General features: G+C 39.4%; 1 protein-coding gene across 1 annotated transcript in view; it reads right to left on the reverse strand.

Annotated features, from left to right (window-relative positions):
• Positions 1-21546, reverse strand: part of LOC126338700 (exocyst complex component 5) — a 113294-nt gene that overhangs the window by 75556 nt on the left and 16192 nt on the right. Inside the window, exons 6-7 of the mRNA XM_050001575.1 lie at positions 8639-8822; positions 5655-5795 (exon numbers count right to left, since the gene is read on the reverse strand). Of these exons, the coding sequence (XP_049857532.1) occupies positions 5655-5795; positions 8639-8822 (325 nt within the window). The remainder of the gene's footprint in view (positions 1-5654; positions 5796-8638; positions 8823-21546) is intronic.

Raw genomic sequence — 21546 nt, forward strand, 5'->3', positions numbered from 1 at the left:
CCTGCCTGCATTCAGTTTTTGCACCATCTGAACTTTGTATGGATGGTATTGCAGTTCCTTGTGCAATTTTCACCGTACACTGTGATCCGATATGTCAAGCTGCAGCATACATTTGCAAGTAGAACGCCTTGAACTCCCGCTGAAGCCTTGTTCCACTTTTGCAGTGTTCTCTGGTGTACACAAGCATTTTGCACTTTTACCCCTCTCTGCTGAAAGAGCACAATTCTGGAGCACACCGTTCATCATACATCGTCGAACATGGGGCTCCGCAGCAGACGACTCCTACATGTTTACAAGTTGGGCCAATGACATCATCAATTATGATTGCAGTTGCCATGTGATAATTGAAATTGGACCATGGATCAATGGAAATGTGTCAACTTATTGGAGGAATCATGTTTTCATTACACCAGGTCAATGGTCGTCTCCACAAACACTGTCATCCACACGAACTGCAGTTCGAAATGTGCACTGCGCCAAGGACGATGGCTGGTGGGAACATTATTTGCTGTGGGAGACATTCTGCTCCACTCATATGAGAACTGTGATAGTAATCGAAGACATGCTGACAGCTGTGGACCTCCTGCACCTCTTCATACTCGATTCTTCCCCACCAGCGATGTCATCTTCCAGCAGGATAGCTAACTGTGCCTCGTAGTCGGAACTATGCTACAGTTTCAGAGGACCATGAAAGTATACTCTTGTTGATGTCTTCGCCACAAAATTCGCTTGATGTGAAACCAATGCAACCCATTCGGGTCGCTATCGGGCACCATCATCGAACATCGAATACACAAATCAAGCAGCCTGCTGTTTAAAAAAATGATATGATTTCTACCCCCCCCCCCCCCCCTCCATGAACGATGGACCTTGTCGTTTGTGGGGAGGCTTGCATGCCTCAGCGATACAGATAGCCGTACGACCACAATGGAGGGGTATCTGTTGAGAGGCCAGACAAACGTGTGGTTCCTGAAGAGGGGAAGCAGCCTTTTCAGTAGTTGCAAGGACAAGTCTAGATAATTGACTGATCTGGCCTTGTAACAATAACCAAAACGGCCTTGCTGTGCTGGTACTGCGAACGGCTGAAAGCAAGGGGAAACTACGGCCATAATTTTTCCCGAGGGCATGCAGCTTTACTGTATGATTAAATGATGATGGCGTCCTCTTGGGTAAAATATTCCGGAGGTAAAATAGTCCCCCATTCGGATCTCCGGGCGGGGACTACTCAAGAGAATGCCGTTATCAGGAGAAAGAAAACTGGCGTTCTACGGATCGGAGCGTGGAATGTCAGATCCCTTAATCGGGCAGGTAGGTTAGAAAATTTAAAAAGGGAAATGGGGATACGTTAAAGTTAGATATAGTGGGAATTAGTGAAGTTCGGTGGCAGGAGGAACAAGACTTCTGGTCAGGTGACTACAGGGTTATAAACACAAAATCAAATAGGGGTAATGCAGGAGTAGGTTTAATAATGAATAGGAAAATAGGAATGCTGGTAAGCTACTACAAACAGCATAGTGAACGCATTATTATGGCCAAGATAGATACGAAGCCCACACCTACTACAATAGTACAAGTTTATATGCCAACTAGCTCTGCAGATGACGAAGAAATTGAAGAAATGTATGATGAAATAAAAGAAATTATTCAGATAGTGAAGGGAGACGAAAATTTTATAGTCGTGGGTGACTGGAATTCGAGTGTAGGAAAAGGGAGAGAAGGAAAAGTAGTAGGTGAATATGGATTGGGGCTAAGAAATGAAAGAGCAAGCCGCCTGGTAGAATTTTGCACAGAGCACAACTTAATCATAGCTAACACTTGGTTTCAGAAACATGAAAGGACGTTGTATACATGGAAGAACCCTGGAGATACTAAAAGGTATCAGATAGACTATATAATGGTAAGACAGAGATTTAGGAACCAGGTTTTAAATTGTAAGACATTTCCAGGGGCAGATGTGGACTCTGACCACAATCTATTGGTTATGAACTGTAGATTAAAACTGAAGAAACTGCAAAAAGGAGGGAATTTAAGGAGATGGGACCTGGATAAACTGAAAGAAACAGAGGTTGTACAGAGTTTCAGGGAGAGCATAAGGGAACAATTGACAGAAATGGGGGAAAGAAATACAGTAGAAGAAGAATGGGTAGCTTTGAGGGATGGAGTAGTGAAGGCAGCAGAGGATCAAGTAGGTAAAAAGACGAGGACTAGTAGAAACCCTTGGGTAACAGAAATATTGAATTTAATTGATGAAAGGAGAAAATATAAAAATGCAGTAAATGAAGCAGGCAAAAAGGAATACAAACGTCTTAAAAATGAGATCGACAGGAAGTGCAAAATGGCTAAGCAGGGATGGCTAGAGGATAAATGTAAGGATGTAGAGGCTTATCTCACTAGGGGTAAGATAGATACTGTCTACAGGAAAATTAAAGAGACCTTTGGAGAAAAGAGAACCACTTGTATGAATATCAAGAGCTCAGCCCAGTTCTAAGCAAAGAAGGGAAAGCAGAAAGGTGGAAGGAGAATATAGAGGGTCTATACAAGGGCGATGTACTTCAGGGCAATATTATGGAAATGGAAGAGGATGTAGATGAAGATGAAATGGGAGATATGATACTGTGTAAAGAGTTTGACAGACCACTGAAAGACCTGAGTCGAAACCAGGCCCTCGGAGTAGACAACGTTCCATTGGAACTACTGACAGCCTTGGGAGAGCCAGTCCTGACAAAACTGTACCATCTGGTGAGCAAGATGTATGAAACAGGCGAAATACCCTCAGACTTCAAGAAGAATATAATAATTCCAATCCCAAAGAAAGCAGGTGCAAAACACTAATTCGAATTCTTTACAGACGAATGGAAAAACTAGTAGAAGCCGACCTCGGGGAAGATCAGTTTGGATTCCGTAGACATACTGGAACACGTGAGGCAATACTGATCTTACGACTTATCTTAGAAGAAAGATTAAGGAAAGGCAAACCTACGTTTCTAGCATTTGTAGACTTAGAGAAAGCTTTTGACAATGTTGACTGGAATACTCTCTTTCAAATTCTAAAGGTGGCAGGGGTAAAATACAGGGAGCGAAAGGCTATTTATAATTTGTACAGAAACCAGATGGCAGTAATAAGAGTCGAGGGGCATGAAAGGGAAGCAGTGGTTGGGAAAGGAGTGAGACAGGGTTGTAGCCTCTCCCCGATGTTGTTCAATCTGTATATTGAGCAAGCAGTAAAGGAAACAAAAGAAAAATTTGGAGTAGGTATTAAAATTCATGGAGACGAAGTAAAAACTTTGAGGTTCGCCGATGACATTGTAATTCTGTCAGAGACAGCAAAGGACTTGCAAGAGCAGCTGAACGGAATGGACAGTGTCTTGAAAGGAGGATATAACATGACCATCAACAAAAGCAAAACGAGGATAATGGAATGTAGTCGAATTAAATCGGGTGATGCTGAGGGAATTAGATTAGGAAATGAGACACTTAAAGTAGTAAAGGAGTTCTGCTATTTGGGGAGCAAAATAACTCATGATGGTTGAAGTAGAGAGGATATAAAATGTAGACTGGCAATGGCAAGGAAAGCGTTTCTGAAGAAGAGGAATTTAGATTTAAGTGTCAGGAAGTCATTTCTGAAAGTATTTGTCTGGAGTGTAGCCATGTATGGAAGTGAAACATGGACGATAAATAGTTTGGACAAGAAGAGAATAGAAGCTTTCGAAATGTGGTGCTACAGAAGAATGCTGAAGATTACATGGGTAGATCACATAACTAATGAGGAAGTATTGAATAGGATTGGGGAGAAGAGAAGTTTGTGGCAGAACTTGACCAGAAGAAGGGATTGGTTGGTAGGACATGTTCTGAGGCATCAAGGGATCACCAATTTAGTATTGGAGGGCAGCGTGGAGGGTAAAAATCATAGAGGGAGACCAAGAGATGAATACATTAAGCAGATTCAGAAGGATGTAGGTTGCAGTAAGTACTGGGAGATGAAGAAGCTTGCACAGGATAGAGTAGCATGGAGAGCTGCATCAAACCAGTCTCAGGACTGAAGACAACATCAACAACAACAACAACATGACTTCTGCATAGACATCAGGTGTGACATAGCTCCACAAACCTAGCAACAAACTGTCAAATCCACGATATGCAGAACTGGTGACATATTTTATTCCAAAGATGGACCAACAAGTTATTAAGCAGGTGGTCATAATATTTTGCCTCGCCAGTCTATGTGGTATGAAGAGCTATTGCAGAACTAACCTAAAGACAACTAGAATGTCCAGTTGCAGAGCCTGATTCTCCAGATAAAGCGGTTGACTTTGATGGCTGCTTCACAATTCATGCTATCTGAGCTGCGCCCCCCCCCCCCCCCAGGAATAACAACAAATTATTGAATTTCACATCTAAGCCAAACAACTTATCTTTCGTGCTTGCCACACTTTCATTATTTCCAGTTTATTGATGGGCGATTATGAGTAAAAGTTGATTAACTGGTCTTTTTCATTATTTAAATGAGTTGATTAATCATACTGATTAATTGTATTCTAATAATTGATTGTTTAATTACTAGTCATGTTACATCTTTAATTTTGTCTATATATTTCTCCTAGACTGTCAATAATATTGTGCAGTGTTACTGACCTTCTATGGACAAGGCTGAAAGTTGTGCAATATGTTGCACAATATATTGATGGATCTACTGTAATCTGATTATAGTCCCCGGCTAATACTGTATATCTGTCAGTTAAATCCTGTACATGCCAGACTGCTTATTTTGCACTCTTTGTTGCATTATGATATTCAAATTGTGGAAATGACTACTAACCTTTAGAATGTACATTTATTTTAGAAGTACTGGAAGACCAGCATTATGATGTATAAACTCAAACAACTAAAATAACTGTCATCAGAAAATACACGGATGTGTCTGGACAAAGGTAAGCTACAATTGGTAAAGAATTAAACATTCATTTCAGACCAATTATGGAAAGTGCAATGGAGCTGATGGGCTAAAGGACGCTACATTTTGGTACTTTTGATGTCATTAACTTTTGTAAGAGCAAGAAATCCCTTCTAATTCAAATGTAACCACAAATTCAAGCAATAAATATACTATATATAATGTTTTGGTCTTTCTATAATTCCTCTGCACATTTCCGCCATAATTACAGTAACATTTTGTTAATGTATAGTACAATAAATTTACAAAATACATTTGCAATATAAAAATATGTCATTTGAATAGTCTGTTGGCTTGTCTTTCATGGAAACTTAAATACTTCAGTGAAAATTAAAGTGAAAGATTTCATCAGGACATACAAACAATGGAATAGAGAGATCAAGAATAACCAGTTACCCATATAATGGTGCTGTTACTGGAAGTTTGAGCTCGCATTTTGTTTAATTTTGAATGTGTTTTCTATATACAGCTAGTTATTCATTTAAACTTTATATTACAATAACTGTTTTCATGAATGGGCTGAAGGAACATGACATATGTACTATATTTTAAAAACTAACACTTATGAGTAAAACTAGAGACAATTTTTAAAGTAGCAGGAAGAATATACTTATGAAGTAATATAACATTTGAGGTATCAAAATGTGAGCTGGCCAGTGAATACAAAGATGTATATAAAAAAGTAAAACAATTACAAACTTACCTTCAACTTTGGCCGATAAATGTTGAGAACAAATTTGGCCATAACTTGCTCAGGATTGCTGAAAACTTCTTTCATGATTGTAAAGTTTTTTTCACATAAAGGGATGACATCTCTAAAAACATCTTTGCCAAGAAATGCACCCTGCAACAATAATTATAAACTAACCAACTACGACAGCAATTTTGTGATAATTGGTACCTACTCATTTATAGTACTCAAAGAAAAAATTACAATATTCAGTCATGTGAAGTATTCTAAGCACTTTCTTCATAACATTTCTGTAATTACAAGATGTACTAAGGACACATTACTCATTGAAAATGGAAAATATAATTGGATGAAAGCTTGCACAAACTGTCTGATTTTTTATTTTTAGTGCTGATATGCTTACTTCTATTCAACTTTCCTCCCCCCCCCCCCCCCCCATTTGTTGTTTTCCTAAGCACCAATTCTTAGTTCTTGGCATTATTTCCTTGAAAATGCACACCATTCAGTAACTTCTGTTCCTTTCTTTCTCTGCTTTGCAATTTTATATACTACTCCTTTATACCCCTATTAAAATCTTTCCATATTTCTTGCTTTGGCAGTTTATTTGTGTCAACTTGGAACACAAAGCTGCTAACAACATTAAGCACACACTAGAGTACCCAATGGACACGAATTTGTACACACTTGTGTGCTGTTTCAATAGCTCAAGTAATCATAATTGTGCACTCCCCCCCCCCCCCCCCCCCCCTCTCTCTCTCTCTCTCTCTCTCTCTCTCTCTCTCTCTCTCTCTCTCTCTCCCCCTCCCCCTCCCTCATGTATCAAGTACTGCCATTTATTAAGATGTAATGGACTGACACACAAGTCAAGACACTGAATTGAAATTCAGTCCAATGCTTAATTCATGTTCAAGAAATCATGAGATAATATAAAGTAAGAAGTAATCAATATTTGAAGAACCAGAAATTATTCAGAGGTGTTGATTCCACACACAGGGTGTCTATGAGCTCATTTTCGATCTCAGAGTGGAAGACATTATGAACCTGCAATGAAGAAACATGTAACTGTAAACAAACCAGAGGTACAAGTGCTTCAGAGGACATAACTGGTTTATGGATAAAAGCAGAAAACAGATAAAAATTAGTTTTTAATGAATGATTAAGTGGAAGAGTTTCTTCAAGATAAAAATAATTTGTGCACAGTTGTTACACATATATTAGTGACTTCCATCTAAACATATGGAGCATATACTGTGGATGCTAAACTGTTTGTCAACACTGATTTGTGTCGTTTGTTTATGAAAGTAACATAGACTAAAGAGTTTTTAGTTAAAAAATGGAAGGTCCAGGTTGAAATTTCAACAATTATGAAAAGGACAGACTGCTACTCACTGTAAAGATGACATGTTGAATTGCAGACAGGAACAATGCAAAGACTGTTACACATTTCGTTTTTGGCCAAATCCTTCATCAGAAAAGATAAACACACACCTCACACACACAACTGCTATCTTTAGCAACTCAAGCTAGACAGCAATCTGGCCTGAGCAGCCAGGGACAGTAGTTGTGTGTGCATGTGTGATATATATATATATACTCTTTGCCTTTACAAATGTCTGCTTGTGTGTGTGTGTGTGTGTGTGTGTGTGTGTGTGTGTGTGTGTGTGTGTGTGTGTGTGTGTGTGTGTGCGGGCGCGCGTGCGCGAGTGTACACCTGTCCTTTTTCCCCCTAAGGTAAGTCTTTCCGCTCCCGGGATTGGAATGACTCCTTACCCTCTCCCTTAAAACCCACATCCTTTCGTCTTTCCTTCTCCTTCCCTCTTTCCTGAAGAAGCAACCGTCGGTTGCGAAAGCTAGAAATTCTGTGTGTGTGTTTGTGTGTTTTATTTATTGTGCCTATCTACCGGCACTTTCCCGCTTGGTAAGTCTTGGAATCTTTGTTTTTAATATATTCTTCCCATGTGGAAGTTTCTTTCTATATATTTTGCAGTGACATTTCCAAGTAATGACAACTTTTTACACTTTCATTTATTAAAGTAAAAGTTATTTGTTTCCTGTGTTTGACTGGCAGAAGTATTTTGCTGAAATTTCATATTTTTAACAACGTTCATGAAATGTAGTGCATGCTTTCGGCAGATTTTTCTTTTTGTCCTCAATGATGTATTGCAGGGGCAAGATACAATCATGTAGAAGCCCATAACCAAAAGATAACATGCCAATGGTTACATTAGTTCTGAATTGAGAGAAAAACCTTTTCCAAGAATTTTATGCATCAGTTGTTCACAGTTCTGAGATTGGATGTTTTCCTATCTATTTTTATCGTACTGTTTACATATGTGCTCTTAATTAGACTTATGCTCTGGAGACTCAAGAGTCACACTCTTTATTACAACATTAGTATTAATGAAAAAAAAAACTATGTTTTCCACATTTGCTGAATCATTTGAAAAATGTGGTAGATAGGTGGTTTTTTTTTTTTAATAGCACAAGCCTTGTTTAACGCTAACTTAAAGATGATTTAAAATTTTCGTGTTTCAAAGGAGACAACAATTTTATCTTGTAGTTAACGGAAGGTGAAAAAAAAAAAAATTATATGTGCGTGTGCGTGCGCGCGACTGTATACCTGTCCTTTTTTCCCCCCTAAAGTGAGTCTTTCCGCTCCCGGGATTATAATGACTCCTTACCCTCTCCCTTAAAACCCACATCCTTTTGTCTTTCCCTCTCCTTCCCTCGTGTCTATCAACCTGCCAGCACTTTCGTTTGGGAAGTCACATCATCTTTGTTTTTAGATATATTTTTCCCTCGTGGAATGTTTCCCTCTAAAAAAATTATATATATATTGTTCTGCAGTTCCAAATTTGTGTCGGATATTTGATGAATATTGTCAGATATGTCTTCAGCTTTACATTTAATTTTAGATATACTGTGAGCTCTGAAAGAATAACAAACAGCATTTTCTGTTGTTTTGCAGATCACTCATACATCACCTAAATACACACCATCTGGCTCTGTTCTATGAAGGCATCTACACACTGTGAGTATCCCTTAAAGTGGGAAAGAGTTGACGCAATTTCTTTCATTCGAACTCTGTTATCAGAGCGATGTGCCCGGACAAATTCTTCTATTAAACTGCGCTCTATTTCATCATATTTGCTGGCAATCTTCTTCTTTGCCTTCTCAAATCTGTCAATAAGAACAAACAAGGATTTACAGTTTTACAGTAAATTGTCAATGCGGTAAGCATTAATTACAGATGCTATGAAGTTTTTTATGGTTGCAGTCAAACACTTAGCATGTCTATCACAATTAAAAACCCTGGTAATGAAAATAGGTGTAGAAAGGGTCTTTATAATTTGACCTTAAATAATGAATTATGTGACTTGTGCACACAAATGTTTGTGACAAATCATGTGTAAAAGCTAAAACCACTTTGAATTATGTATCTTCATAATGTATGAATTTTAAATGTCGACAGTTAAAAATTATAGAAAATAAGAGCACAGTACATGCATTAACTAAGCACGAAAACAGATATTAATGGTTGCTAAAAGCTGCTGTATCGAAGTCGGCAATGAAGTAATAAAAAAATACTTATGCATATAAACAAGAGATAAGCGCATATCATATAAGAAATCAAGAGAGAAACATTACTAGGGCTTACGAATTCATACATTCACAGTAAACACTGGATTTTAAGGCAGGATACTACATCTTGGTGAGCATTTGTTAATTCATTCATTCACATATTGTATTTGCAATTCTCACCTTGAAAGAGAACCTTCAAGGATATAGAATGAACAGATTTTCACATTGTTGTCAATAAATGACATCAAGTGGTTACAATCAGTCCATAATCATAATTGCACTAATTAATTACCTATGAAATGTAACTGACAGATTTTGATGACGGCTTAAGTTGAAGCACATTACATTATATAACATACGAAATTTAAAAAAGTGAAAATTATTTTAACAAGTATTATATTAACAGGACAGAAGTTGCCACTGCTGGATTCTGTAAAGTATACTAACAACAAATGACAATTAGTGCTAATCTACTCACAATGATAATTAAGGAAATTATTTCTTGATTACTTTCCGCTGTATTTGTACATTACGAGAAAAAAAAACTACTTTGGAAAACAAAAGCTGCTTCTTATTTTATATGACTCAACTGTTGTGTTATACAATACCTCATGAAACACATGTTTAATACTAGAGTCAGGTAGTATTTACATCAATGAATCCAAATATTTTAATAAATTGGAGAAGAGCTGGCTAATGAGATATTCTTTTTATTTATTCTAAATGTCTCTGGGTATTTTCAGTTTCCTACCTAATGTCTACAAGCAACCAGTTAGACACCTTGTTCAGAGTGTAGAACTTAATCTTGAACCCTACATAATGATTCAGAGTCTGTGTGGAAATTAGTATACTAGTATTATAGTAGTGAATTATATAGTTCATCCTAAATCCACTCTTGTTATCAAATACAAATATCATTAGGGTGTATATGTATTACCATGTCAGTATAAGAACTGTTAGATCCCTGAAGAAGCTTCTCCATGTTCAGTTATCAATTTTACATAAGTGAATCACTTGATGTGAATGTAACTTTGTATACAAATGTAACATTGGCAGATCTGTAAATGATTAAAGTTGCATTTCTCAGTGACAGGTGTAACAGTAACCAGAGTAACTGCTATTCATGTTTAGGCCTGGTACAGTTTATAAGGGGCATGAACAGCATCAAATATTGAGTGGTCACTGTGAAGGACATGGAGGTGCTGCATACTCTTGTGGGGCAGCACTATCAGTACCTGGCAGAGCTTGGGAGGGGCTCATTGTGGATATCCATTTGGCTGGCTGGTTGAATTACACAATATACAGATTTGTGGGGATTTGGATGTGACAGTGGCTGTATGTTGGGCTTCATGGAAATTGAAGGCATACTCATGGTCAAGATTCCAGTCAACCATTTCCGATGACAGAAAGTGATGATCATTGTATTGTGCACCAAGCGCAATGTAACCTCTTTACATCTGTGCCTGAATTTGGAGAACAAGCAATGGGTTACACACAACACTTTGTGTCATTCGCACCATTGGCTGGAGATGAGCAGCAGCTGGACTACGGAATTAGGATCCCACATGTAGGCTGCTGTTAACATCACATCACAAACTGCTGCATCTGGAGTTATGCCATGACCAGGAAGCATGGACCACTGATGAATGGTGTTGCGTTGAGCTCGGCAATTGTTCAGAGTATAGAACTTTGTCTTGAACCCTAAATAATGATTCAGAGTCTGTGTGGAAATTAGTATACTAGTATTATAGTAGCGAATTATATAGTTCATCCTAAATCCACCCTTGTTATTAAACTAACCTGATTGACCACTGTCAGTGAGTAGAGTGGTGAACTGGGGATAGGTCTAATTTTTCCGAAGTTTTGGAGGGGCAAAGTGATGTTAGTTCTGGTGTCCCAACACGAGGAGCCATTAGGTATGACTTAACTCATGGGTGGTAGCTGCTGAGAAAATTGTGGTGGCACAACAGTATGTCACAGACATCCTGCATCCTCATGTATTGCCTCTTATGTATCATGTTGCTGTTTTTCAACAACACAATGCTAATCCACACTTGCCAAATGTCTGTATGAACAGTCTGCCTGATGTTGAGGTACTACCATGGCCAGCACAATCCCCAGATCTGTCCCCAATAGAACATGTGCGAGACCAGCTCACGTACCTCTATCCCAGAGCTAATATCCAGAATATCAACAACCAGTTACAACAATTGTGGGCCAGCTTCACTCAGGAGAGGGCTGTAAGCCACTGTACGGCTTTATGACATCCTTCCCAACTGAATTAGTGCATGCGTCATGGGCTGAAGGGGTGAATGTGATCTTGATAAGTGTGCTCAGCCAACTTCTCTGTAAATTTGACTTGATTTTGTGATCACTGAAACTGCACCATATATCCTCTCAACCAGTTAAGTTTCATTTTGTTACCTCCACTCCTGGGTGCTTCACTTTTTGTCAGGCAGTGTTACACACTTCGGAAGATTGTGTCATGGGACAGTATTGAGTCAAAGTACACTAACAGTCCTGTCTGCATGGCAAGACAATGGGAAAGATTTCTAAGCACAGAGCATGCAGAACTGAGCATTTTGGTTAACTGATCTACAGTCTGGTGATACCTAATAATTTATTTTTGTTTATTTATCTGTGAGATTCTTTGGGACTAAGCAAGCCAGAGCTGCTTGGTGATGGATCGAATCAGTACAACAGTTTACAGAATGATGACTAAAAAGTTATAAGCAAAAGAATTAAAGAATTAATAAAACACCAAAAAAATGTAAGAGTGTATGCATAAACAACACATTATAAAAAGTACTCAACTACTGTGAGGAATTCCAGTACATAACAGAAGGAGTGTACCGTTAGGAAACCTTTCAACTTTGATTTTTTTTTCTCAGTTCTGCTGGATGCATACTGAAAATGAAACCTTTTAAATAGTGTAATTCTCTCTGTACAATGCTTACGGAAGTGTTATCCAAATGCATTTTCTTTTCATGTCTAGTGTTCGCAGAATGAATGTTGCAGTTTCTTCTGAATGAGTCTGAAGTCTACACAAAGCTTGCCAACTGACACCACAGATCGGTTCAACTGGCTTTTTCTGAACTAAGAATATAATATTCTTGGCAAGTGCACAGAATTACCCCAAAATGTAACACCCTGTGAGATAATAGGGTGAAAGTAAGCCTTTGTGTTTCAGTCTCAGAGACTGTGGCAATCATTCTTGTAGGTAAGATAGCATCATTCAGTTTTTGTGCAGGATCTTTAACAGATATTACCAAGAAAAATACTATAGTATCTTCCAAGAAAGAGTTCTATCTATTATAAATCCTATGAATATAAAATGGCCAACTTCATTAACTTTTTGACCCCATTGGATGAAAAAAAATTCAGTTCCATGTCTGAAACTGTAAGCACTGTGTTTTATAACAGTTAGGCATTAATCTGTTCTCTGAAAGCTTCGTGTTGATGCGGCTGACTACCATATGAGCTACATCTTTTATATTACATTCCAAGTCTTTCACACCAACACCTGCAAAGTGAAAATTTTTTGGATCATTTATCATGTTTGTAGTCTGCCTCATGCAGGGAAGCTGTCTAATTTTCAGTTGTTCTGTACATCCTATTCCATTAACCCTGGCAGTCACTAAAATTCTCTCTCTTTCTGAGTGGCGAGCCACAAGTTATAAAAATCTCCTGCAGGCTGTGCTGTTGTCTTACTTCGTGATAATGCAATTTTAGCAACCGGTGACCAAATTGTTCACTCAGTTGTCAATATTATTTTCATGTGGCAGTATAGCTCTGAATATGGATCTGTAAATGTGTTAATACAATACCCAAAAAATTAGGACAGCTTCACAAGATGCTGAAGGGGATTATTTACCACATTTATAGCTTTAATCTGAAAGCGGGACTCCAACTGCTGACATTTTGACATAAGGACGGACTACACAAGCATGAGGTGTCAGCAAGGGAAATGTACAATGAATTGTAAATGAATGTGTCAGAGCTGTAGAAATGTCAGGAAAAGTTGGTTTTCTGTTACCTGGAAAACATTGAAATCATATGAAACCTACAACACAAAGGATGATTTTGACAAAGATGTTTTAAGGTACTCTGTCTTTAAAATGGTGAAAGCCTGACTTTACAAAAAGTGTAACAATCATGTGTGATAAAATAGGTTCAAAGGTAGTGTTTTGTCAGTGCAACAGAGTTTAGAAGACATTAGTTTGAAATATGTTAAAGTAACAATGGTAGAAAGCTTTTAATGGAAAGAAGTGACATAGCTGCAGCATGAGCCACATTCCTGAGAATGATGCGTGAAATAAGAAAGTAAGGTAGTCAAAGGTTTATTATGTTGATGAAATATGGGGGAACCAAAGTAATTCCAGGAAAAGCTGCAGGAAAATAAGTGCTGGCACTGGCAATTTTGAAGTTCCAATAGAAAAAGGGTCTCTAATAATTATTGTGTATGCTGGCTCCTCTTCTGGTTTTGTTCCTGAGAGCACACTTATATTTAGATAAGACAAACAGTAATAGCTACCACATTGAAATGAATTCTGTCACTTTCAACAAGTGGTTCACTGAACAATTTTTGGCATACTTTGTTCTGAAATCATTCGTAATAACAGACAATGCTAATTATCATTCAACTGTGAGAGAGGAAATACTGAGTTCAGACACCAGGAAAGCAGATATTGTGCTCTGGCTTAAAAATAAAAATATTCCACACAATTTATGCTGCACTCACGAAGATTCCTGCCATTCGCTATGTCAAACAAATCAAGTGAGAAAACTTTCAAACTTTATTTACTTGTACAGTGAACATGATCACATGGTTTCGCGTTTAACATCATAGTACTGCCAGTATAATTCGATTTGATTAATCTGTGCACAACTCAAAGGGTATGTGGCAGAAATGAACAAAACATACAAGATTGTAGACACTGAACTGCTTTAATATGAAGCAATACATTATCCCCTTTAGTGTGGGAAGACTGTAAGTGGTATGCTGAAGGACTTTAGGAAGTGGTCTTTGATAGGGAGGTGAACATGGGTACAAGTCTTGAACCTGTCATCATAAATTTACAGTTAGATGACTTGGACACACTCAGACAGCAGTGATGATGGTATTACAATGTAGACTCTACAATATGTATGGGCAACAGGTGGCCTGCAGGGTGGATGTGGCCTGCAACTGGTTTTAATCTGGTCTGTGGAAGAAATTCATGGGAAAGTAAGGTGCTCACATTTACTCTGACCGCGATGCATTTTTGGATATTCACCACTCTATCACTCACATTTTTTTCAGTTTGGCTTTTGTAATAATGCGGCCAACATATGTTAAGTTCAAGCAATTTAAACTTTCAAACTTCTTAAAATGAAAAAAAGAAATTATGGTCTAATTTATTAGTGTTACAGAAACAGCACATGTTATGAGATCACTCATCAAAAGTATTTTTCAACAAATACTTAAAAATGATTGCTAATTGTGTTTGTGGATGTTTCAAAACACTGTGGCCGCAAATCACAAAGTTACTCCTAATTGTTTGTCAACAGGGACTGCCTGTCTCATTGCCATATTTTATTTTTCTATTCTTCCTCTCATTAGCAGTAAATAATTTTTGTCCATTGTGAATGTATCAGAACATTGCAACTTGTAAAACTGAAGGTCATTTATAAGGAATTAGCTCCAATCAGCTCCTTTTATAGCTGTTCACTTTTTCATGACGACGTTTCAAGATGATTGGTGCACCATCTTCAGATGTTTACATTTATTTACATGTTGCGAACTTTGTTTCTTTACTAACAGCAATGGAAATTTTTAAGACAACTGCTGTAAAACAACATAAGTAATGTAAACAATGTTCACAACATGTAAATAAATGTTAACACCTGAAGATGGGGTGAACATGAATGTACTCTCAATAACATATTTTTGAGGCATAATTTGTTGGTGTAGTGTGTCAAGAAAGAGATGCCATTCATATTGGTATGTTACCGCGAAAACATTAGCCATAAATACTAATGTCACGGGTCCTATAATTTGGACTTGATGCACTAGGAGTGATGCTGTTGCGTCATGTGACAAGCCAGCCCACAATCTTAAGTAAGTACTGTATGTGAATCAGGCCCATGGGGCACCAAAGGCAACCCATGCCTGCTCTATAACAAAATAAGGTGATAACGTGCCTTTAAAACCAAGAACTGTTATTAAGAAAAAGTTTTCTTTGTCAAAATATCACAAATCCTTGTCTTTACTGATTGGGAATCTGCATTCTATTCTATGAAGTATACAGACAGTTGCTTGTAATGACTGACATAGCTATAAATTTCTGATATACTGCACAAGGAGAAGAAGATAGCTAGTTTGTTAGTTGTGGACTTTAAGCTTTTCCCAGTGTTTACTGTCCTCTTAAAACTCACTAGAGTGCAGCTGGATAAATTCATTAAAAAAAATCGAATATTTTGACAGGTAGCCCCATGTCATCTTCAAGGCACAAATTGGAAACTGTCCTAAAATAACAGGGAGGGTGACTTGTCGAGATATCAGCAGTTTTCTACGTACTTCTCTAGCAATATTTCCTTGAGTTCTTTGAAGAAGGTGGAAGTTGTTTGCTTGTTCCACATGCAATAAATATGATCTCTCACTAAAATGTGGAATGAGCTAGTTTGCACTCGCAATACTCTTTATCAGTGAAAGAAAGGACAACCTGCTGACCTTTTACACTGTAGTCTTTCATGTTTTCTTTGCTACCAGTAATTCTTTTTTTACACTGTGCTTTACATTTAAATACACTCCTGGAAATGGAAAATAGAACACATTGACACCGATGTGTCAGACCCACCATACTTGCTCCGGACACTGCAAGAGGGCTGCACAAACAATGATCACACGCATGGCACAGCGGACACACCAGGAACCGCGGTGTTGGCCGTAGAATGGCGCTAGCTGCGCAGCATTTGTGCACCGCCGCCGTCAGTATCAGCCAGTTTGCCGTGGCATACGGAGCTCCATCGCAGTCTTTAACACTGGTAGCATGCCGCGACAGCGTGGACGTGATCCGTATGTACAGTTGACGGACTTTGAGCGAGGGCATATAGTGGGCATGCGGGAGGCCGGGTTGACGTACCGCCGAATTGCTCAACATGTGGGGCGTGAGGTCTCCACAGTACATCGATGTTGTCGCCAGTGGTCGGCGGAAGGTGCACGTACCCGTCGACCTGGGACCGGACCACAGCGACGCACGGATGCACGCCAAGACCGTAGGATCCTACGCAGTGCCGTAGGGGACCGCACCGCCACTTCCCAGCAAATTAGGGACACTGTTGCTTCTGGGGTATCGGCGAGAACCATTCGCAACCGTCTCCATGAAGCTGGGCTACGGTCCCGCACACCGTTAGGCCGTCTTCCGTTCACGCCCCAACATCGTGCAGCCTGCCTCCAGTGGTGTCGCGACAGGCGTGAATGGAGGGACGAATGGAGACGTGTTGTCTTCAGCGATGAGAGTCGCTTCTGCCTTGGTGCCAATGATGGTCGTATGCGTGTTTGGCGCCGTGCAGGTGAGCGCCACAATCAGGACTGCATACGACCGAGGCACACAGGGCCAACACCCGGCATCATGCTGTGGGGAGCGATCTCCTACACTGGCCGTACACCTCTGGTGATCGTCGAGGGGACACTGAATAGTGCACGGTACATCCAAACTGTCATCGAACCCATCGTTCTACCATTCCCAGACCGGCAAGGGAACTTACTGTTCCAACAGGACAATGCACGTCCGCATGTATCCCGTGCCACCCAACGTGCTCTAGAAGGTGTAAGTCAACTACCCTGGCCAGCAAGATCTCCGGATCTGTCCCCCATTGAGCATGTTTGGGACTGGATGAAGAGTCGTCTCACGCGGTCTGCACGTCCAGCACGAACGCTGGTCCAACTGAGGCGCCAGGTGGAAATGGCATGGCAAGCCGTTCCACAGGACTACATCCAGCATCTCTACGATCGTCTCCATGGGAGAATAGCAGCCTGCATTGCTGCGAAAGGTGGATATACACTGTACTAGTGCCGACATTGTGCATGCTCTGTTGCCTGTGTCTATGTGCCTGTGGTTCTGTCAGTGTGATCATGTGATGTATCTGACCCCAGGAATGTGTCAATAAAGTTTCCCCTTCCTGGGACAATGAATTCACAGTGTTCTTATTTCAATTTCCAGGAGTGTTCATTCAAACACACTGTCACACACACCTTATAAAATCACATATTTGTAAAATATTATATGTAGTAGGAGTTGTCAAGCAAATGTAATGATTTCAGTTTGCGTTTGAAGTTAATTTTGATATCTATTAGATTATTCACTTCAACTATTAAGTTGTCTAAGTTTTTTTTGGCTGAGTATTTCATTCATCTGTGCCCCATGATGGATGACTGATGACTGGCGTGGAGAATTCCGTTTTCTGTTATTGTAATGATGTATATTACAGTAATTTTTGAATTTCAATTAGTTATCATTGTCATCATAATCATTTAAGACTGATTATGCCTTTCAGCGTTCAGTCTGGAGCATAGTCCCCGTTATAAAATTCTTCCATGGTCCCCTATTCAGTGCTGACATTGATGCCTCTTCTGATGTTAAGCCTATTACTTAAAAAATCATTGTTAACCGAATCCAGGTACCTTCTCTGTCGTCGGCCCCGAATCCTCCTACCCTCTACTGCTGAGCCCATGAGTCTCTTGGGTAACCTTGCTACTCCCATGTGTGTAACATGCCCCCACCATCTAAGCCTGTTCGCCCTGACTGCTACATCTATAGTGTTCATTCCCAATTTTTCTTTGATTTACTCATTGTGGACACCCTCATGCCATTGTTTCTATATACTAGTACCTGCAATCATCCTAGCTATTTTCATATCCATAACCTCAACCTTATTGATAAGGTAACCTGAATCCACCCAGCTTTCGCTCCCATACAACAAAGTTGGTCGAAAGATTGAACGGTGCACAGATAACTTAGTCTTGGTACTGACTTCCTTCTTGCAGAAGATAGTAGGTCATAGCTGAGCGCTCACTGCAGTAGCTTTGATACACCTTGCTTCCAGTTGTTTCACTATGTTGCCATCCTGTGAGAATATGCATCCTAAGTACTTGAAACCGTCCACCTGTTCTAACTTTGTTCCTCCTATTTGGCGCTCAATCCATTTAGATCTCTTTCCCACTGACATTACTTTCGTTTTGAAGATGCTTATCTTCATACCATAGTCCTTACATTTTTGATCTAGCTCTGAAATATTGCTTTGCAAACTTTCAATCGAATCTGCTATCACAACTATGTCATCCGCATATGCGAAACTGCTTATTTTGTGTTCACATATCTTAATCTCACCCAGCCAGTCTATTGTTTTCAACATATGATCCATAAATAATATGAACAACAGTGGAGACAGGTTGCAGCCTTGTCTTACCCCTGGAACTACTCTGAACCATGAACTCAATTTACCGTCAACTCTAACTGCTGCCTGACTATCTATGTAAAGACCTTTACTTGCTTGCAAAAGTTTGCCTCCTATTCCATAATCTCGTAGAACAGACAATAACTTTCTCCTAGGAACCCGGTCATATGCCTTTTCTATATCTATAAAGCATAGATACAATTCCCTGTTCCACTCGTAACACTTCTCCATTATTTGCCGTAAGCTAAAGATCTGGTCCTGACAACCTCTAAGAGGCCTAAACCCACACTGATTTTCATCCAATTTGTCCTCAACTAATACTCGCACTTTCCTTTCAACAATACCTGAGAAGATTTTAGCCACAACGCTGATTAAAGAGATACCTCTGTAGCTGTTACAATCTTTTCTGTTTCCGTGTTTAAAGATTGGTGTGATTACTGCTTTCGTTCAGTCTGATGGAACCTGTCCCGACTCCCACGCCATTTCAATTATCCTGACATTCCACTGTATTTGGTGAGTTCCTACTTAATTTCATCCACCCCAGCCGCTTTATTGCACTGCAATCTATTGACCATTTTCTCCACTTCCTCCAATGTGATCCTATTTCCATCATCATTCCTGTATCATTGTACATCGAAATCTGAAACATTACTGATTGTATTTTCACCTACATTGAGCAACTCTTCAAAATATTCCCTCCACCTGCCCAAGGCATCAACAGGATTCATGAGCAGTTTTCCTGACCTGTCCAAAATACTTGCCATTACCTTCTTACCTCCCTTTCGAAGACTGCTAATAACACTCCAGAATGGTTTTCCAGCAGCTTGACCCAAAGTCTCCAACCTATTTCCAAAGTCTTACCAAGATTTCTTCTTGGATGCTGCAACTATCTGTTTGGCTTTGTTTCTTTCTTCAACATAACTTTCTCTGTCTACCCGAGTTCTAGTATGTAGCCTTTTTGATACGCCTTCTTTTTCCTTTTATAGGCTGCCATGACTGTGTCATTCCACCAAGCTGTTTGCTTCATCCTACCTTTACATACTACTGTTCCAAGATGTTCTTTAGCCACTTCTAGTACTGTGTCCCTATACCTTGTCCATTCCTTTTCCAATGACTGTAATTGACTACATTCAACTAAATGGTACCTTTCTGAGATTGCTGTCATGTACTTGTGCCTGTTTTTCCTTATCCTGAAATTTCTCCACTCTTCTCCTCCAACATATGGACCTGATCTGCTGCACTTTCAGCCTCACAATACCAATTTCACTGCAGATTAAATAGTGATCAGTGTCATCAAAGAATCCCCTGAATACACGTGTGTCCCTCACAGCCTTCCTGAATTCCTGATCTGTTATTATATAGTCAATGACAGATCTGGTTCCCTTGCCTTCCCAAGTATACCAGTGAATGTTCTTATGTTTAAAAAAGGAGTTTGTGATTACTAGGCTCATACTGGCACAGAAATCCTAGAGTTGTTTCCCGTTCCTGTTGGCCTCCATATCCTCTCCAAATTTACCCATAATCTTTTCATACCCTTCTGTTTGAATTCCAATCCTGACATTAAAATCACCCATGAGCAGAACACTGTCCTTGTCCTTTACTCTAACAACTACGTCACTGAGTGTGTCATAAAAACTATCCATCTTATCTTGAGCTGTCCCTTCACAACGCGAATATACTGACACAATCCTAATTTTCTTGCTAGACACTGTCAAATCTATCCACATCAGTCGTTCGTTTACATACCTTATTACAACTATGCTGGGTTCCATTTCTTTCCTGATGTAAAGCCCTACACCCCATTGTGCTATTCCTGCTTTGTCTCCTGGCAGGTAAACCTTGCATTCTCCCACTTCCTCTTCCTTCTCACCCCTTACCTGAATGTCACTAACAGCTAAAATGTCCAACCCCATCTTACTTGCAGCCTCTGCCAACTCTACCTTCTCCCCAGAGTAGCCCCCATTGATATTAATGGCTCCCCATCTCATTACCATTCATTTGCCGAGTCGTATCTTAGGAGTCCCTGGTTTGTCAATTAGAGGTGGGACTCCGTCACCTCCAAAGGTCTGAGGCATTTTGCTCTGATTGTTGCTAGCATCATATTTAAAGTACCAGGGAAGCAGGTTGCTAGCCTTACTTGCCTTGGGTCACATTGTGTTTTACCCCTAACAGTTGAGGGACTAACCCGTGGATTTGGTAGTCTTCGCCAACTGAGCACAAAGGTGACCACGACTCAGAATATGTTCTAGATGCCCAGCCTTATTCCAAAGTAACTGGTATTCTGACTGTCAGGATCACTTACTTGGCCACTCGTACGTTGCCCATGGTTCATGAACTAGGACATGACAACAGGAACCCACACCATGAACCATTTCAATTAATTATTGAAAACAAAATTCATACAGTAGTAAAAGTGCTGTGAGGCTGTTCTCATTACACCAAACTTTTAATGATTTGCCTTCAAGCGCCTCTATAGTGGATGTTGTGTATTATCCTTATTATATGCTTTCATGTGACGAACACCTTTTCTTGGGAGGGTTATCAAAGAATATGATGCTGTAACATATTAGTGAATGAAAGTAGAAAATGTAAGTCAGTTTTTTTGACATTTTCATCTACAAAGTCAGCTATTATCTGGAACAGACAAAATGCAGAGCTTGGTCTCTTAAGATCTGGAACATATGAATTCCAATACAGGTTCTTATCAATAGGCAATTCTGTATCATATTTTTACTAATAATACAATGCAAACAGTTTCAAAATAGCAAATATTGTAACTGTTTTTGATGCCTTGTTGTTACATAATCATCATCTTGAGAAAATTGTACCTGATACCTTCACAACGCTCTGTTCTTGAATTCCGACATGACATGGACTAAAGCTA

Source organism: Schistocerca gregaria, chromosome 1 (genome assembly GCF_023897955.1).
Source record: "Schistocerca gregaria isolate iqSchGreg1 chromosome 1, iqSchGreg1.2, whole genome shotgun sequence".
NCBI lineage: Eukaryota > Metazoa > Arthropoda > Insecta > Orthoptera > Acrididae > Schistocerca > Schistocerca gregaria.